We start from the raw sequence: 3,551 nt of genomic DNA on the forward strand, positions 1-3,551 counted from the left end.
CACGAATAACTAGAGCTTGGCTTGGAGCCAGCTCGGTTCTATTCGAATAAATCCCATCTCGGATCGAATTCGAGATCAGTTTTTTATTTGTTTAAGTAAACGAGCCGAACTTGAATAAGCGGTGATTTTATTCGTGAGCTCGTGAAAACAATAGAGAGCTTCTTAGTTTCATTGTAACCCTAGCTTCTCTCTATTGAAGACAATAAATTCCCACAATCATATATAAGAGATATATCTAAGACTAGTTTTCATAGTCACCAATCCACAGATTCTATGCCTCTCTCCAATATTTTTTGGATTAGAGCCAATCTTGGTTCCTCGTGTAGGGCCATTGAGATCTCAGCTTCATCAACCAAGTAGATGTCAAATTGTTTTTTATTCAAAAATCAAAACAGTATTGAGAACACAAAAGATCAATTTTGTGTTCAATCCGTCCTCCTCAACACTCTATTCAAGTGTTTTTCTTTGGAAATTGTAGTTTTCAGTCCATTTGTCGTATGTTTTTTGTCAAAAGAAAGAATTAGACATGGTTTAGATGCAAACTTTTGTTAAAAACCTGACTTGGTCAAGGTACATGGCATGGTTGAACCAGATTCAATTGACCTATCCAATCCCGATTTTATAATAAAACATTCAACAACATCTCATGGGTTAATTGGTAAGTTTGATCCAGATTTATAATAGAGCATTCAACATCTTCCTTTTAACTGATTATTGATTTTCGTGTTTGGCATGGACTATGTGCCCATGAACTCGACTTATAATCACCTATATTTTAACTATGCAAGCTCGATCTTTCTTCCATGGAATATAACCATATGCTCTCTTGGGTGTTGTATCTTTATTTTTTTTGGTATTTCTTCTTACCTTAGGCTCTATTGGCAATAAACTTACTTTTGGGTTGCTCAACTCTCTACTATTAGAAGAAGAACAATATTTATAGTTGTCATTATTTCGATACCAAAGAAGACATACATTATTACCTTTTGTCTTTTGAAAAATTTATTAATATTTAATAAAAAAAAAAGAATGTCATTGTATTTCTAAAAGCCCTACTAAATTATTATAGGAAAGATATTATTGAATGACATTTGCATTTGAAAAAGGATGAGTTACAAAGAAAAGAAAAAAAGCCATATCCCATGAACATTTTTTGAGCTTTGACAATTATGTCTATTTCCAACAAAACCAATCTTGCTAACCATCTACAAATCGAAAATACATAATTCTCTAAGACCTTTCGAATAGTAAAATTCTAAACACACTTACAAAGCCAAATGCAAATCCAGGAGCAATGCCATCATAGATCCATTTAATTTCAAACCAGCCTGACAATATTATGTCTATTTTCAACGAATCCAATCTTGCAAACCATTTACAAATTGAAAATACATAATTCTCCAAGACCTTTTGAATAGTATAATTTCAAACACACTTATGAAGCTAACTGCAAATCCATGAGTAATGCCAACATAGATCCATCTCATTTTAGATACATCTTCAAACTCTTCGTCACCAAAAGGTTGGACTAGAATTTGATCTCTCTCATCACTTTTACATTCTTTTCTCAAAGGATATCCACAAAGACCTTCATTACCCACATAAATCGATTCATCATTGAGGGTATCAAGTTGATTACCTGATGGAATTATGCCAAACAAATTATTGTATGAAAGGTTGAGATGACTCAAAAATGTCAAACTCACAATAGCCAGAGGAATCAACCCAGAATGATGCTTGAAAAATTTAGATTTATTAATTTAAGCAACCTTCCAATGCTCTGTGGGAGCTTCCCGAAAAATTGATTCACTGACAAGTTCAAACCATTCAAACCAATAAAATTACTTTCCAACTTCTTCTGAGATTATTTCTGACAAATTGTTGTTTGAGAGATCTAAAGTAATAACCAATGAAAGAGTGGTAGTGTATTCATACAAAAACCAATTTGATCAACATGCTAACCTTTTCTTGGTAATAGTTGCTCCCATAGTCAAGTGTATTGTTTATAATACGATTGATTCTCATGGCAGTGAAATTGGTTATACCTCTAGGAATGACTTATGTCAAACAATTATGTGACACATCAAGGACTTGCAAATAACTCAAACTTCATAGTTTCGGGATAGTTCCAGTAAACATGTTGGACCTCAATTGGAGTATTCGAGGGGAAGACAACCTTACTCCAATCCAACTTGGAAGAGTTCCGCTGAATTCGTTCCCACTAAGGTCAAGAGTTTGCAAACTAGTATAATTTTTAAAAAAATGAAGGAAGTTCCCTTGACAATTTATTCTTCTCAAGGTGCAAGCTTTGTATATTAACAAATTGAATGGAAAACCATGAAGTATTGCTAGATAAATGGTTTGCCTTCAAATCAAGCACTTTGAGAGATCCACAGTTAACCAAGGTTGGGGGTATGCCTCCAATGAAATTGTTATGCGAAAGATTAAGAATTTTTAATTTTTCATCTTACTAAGTAGAGGAGGAATTACACTAGAAAATTGACTATATGAGAAATCAAAATATATGACGGGGTTTGTGAGAAAGGGTATGGGATATGTGAACTTGTTGTTGTAGCTCAGATCAATCATTGTATATGAATTAGTGGAAGTGTAATGTATGGAGATGAACTTGAAATATTATTCTTACTGAGGTTCAAAGATTGAAGCTGAGAAGTGATGTTCTCAAACCAAGCTGGTATATAACCCCCGGATATTTGAGAGAGATCTAGGTAAGTGAGTTTTTTTTTTTGAGTTTGAAGCCATAGGGGAAATTGTGGGCCAAGATGACAAGATCCAAGATAGAGATATTCAACTTGAAAAGGAGGAACCCAATCTATAGGAAGATGAAACTCTAGTGAATTTTATGATAGGTCTAGGGTGGCTAGGTTGTTGAGAATTCAAAAATGCTTTTCAAGTACAACACATTCAAACATACTATATTCAATTCTAAGCACTTTCATAGATGTAGGAACGGGTCTAGGAAATCTACCATTCAAGATGTATAAGTTGGTTAGATTTGTTAAGGAGCATAACCAATCAACCTTCGGCGCAATGGAATCTTCAAAAACATTTGAGGACAAAGTGTGCAGGTTGTGTATGTTTCCCATTTGGTTTAGAAAGCCCTTCATGGTTAGATTCCATTTTGCGCTTCCCAAGAAAATATGAGTAAGAGAGGTCATATTACCAATAGATACTGTAATTTCTCCATATAATTGAACATTATCAAGTTCAATCTGCCACTAAATAGATTTGAGCAATTTACTTTAAGGTTATAATTATATGACATAGAGTTCCTCTAAGTGAGGCAACGGTTCAAAGTCTAAAGAAATATTTCCATAGAAGTCACTAGAACTAAGATCCAAATAACGCAATTGTATAAGATTGAGAAATGAGGGCATTGGAGGGAAACTTGAAAGATAAGTTTGCCATATTTCAAGTATCTGTAGGGAAGAATGTGAGGTAATTACATGAAACCAGTGAGAACCTACCATGGAAACATTAACGAAATTCATCCCTATGTGCTTCAGAGATGACATATTTACCATCCAGTC

The 3,551-nt window shown here is 34.0% G+C and overlaps 1 protein-coding gene across 1 annotated transcript; it reads right to left on the reverse strand.

Moving 5' to 3' along the window:
- Positions 1-1,112: 1,112 nt before the first annotated feature.
- On the reverse strand, positions 1,113-2,589 carry LOC137938230 (receptor-like protein 9DC3). The gene is made up of 8 exons (XM_068783223.1): positions 2,472-2,589; positions 2,337-2,418; positions 2,147-2,242; positions 1,963-2,047; positions 1,726-1,858; positions 1,449-1,639; positions 1,270-1,407; positions 1,113-1,205 (listed from the first exon to the last, which is right to left on the reverse strand). Exons 1-8 carry the CDS (start codon positions 2,587-2,589, stop codon positions 1,113-1,115), a joined length of 936 nt encoding a protein of 311 aa, XP_068639324.1.
- Positions 2,590-3,551: the final 962 nt, after the last annotated feature.

The sequence above is a fragment of the Aristolochia californica genome, unplaced genomic scaffold, assembly GCF_029961685.1.
Source record: "Aristolochia californica isolate CCGP_79_NKW_82.1479 unplaced genomic scaffold, dmAriCali1.0.hap1 SCAF_8, whole genome shotgun sequence".
Lineage (NCBI taxonomy): Eukaryota > Viridiplantae > Streptophyta > Magnoliopsida > Piperales > Aristolochiaceae > Aristolochia > Aristolochia californica.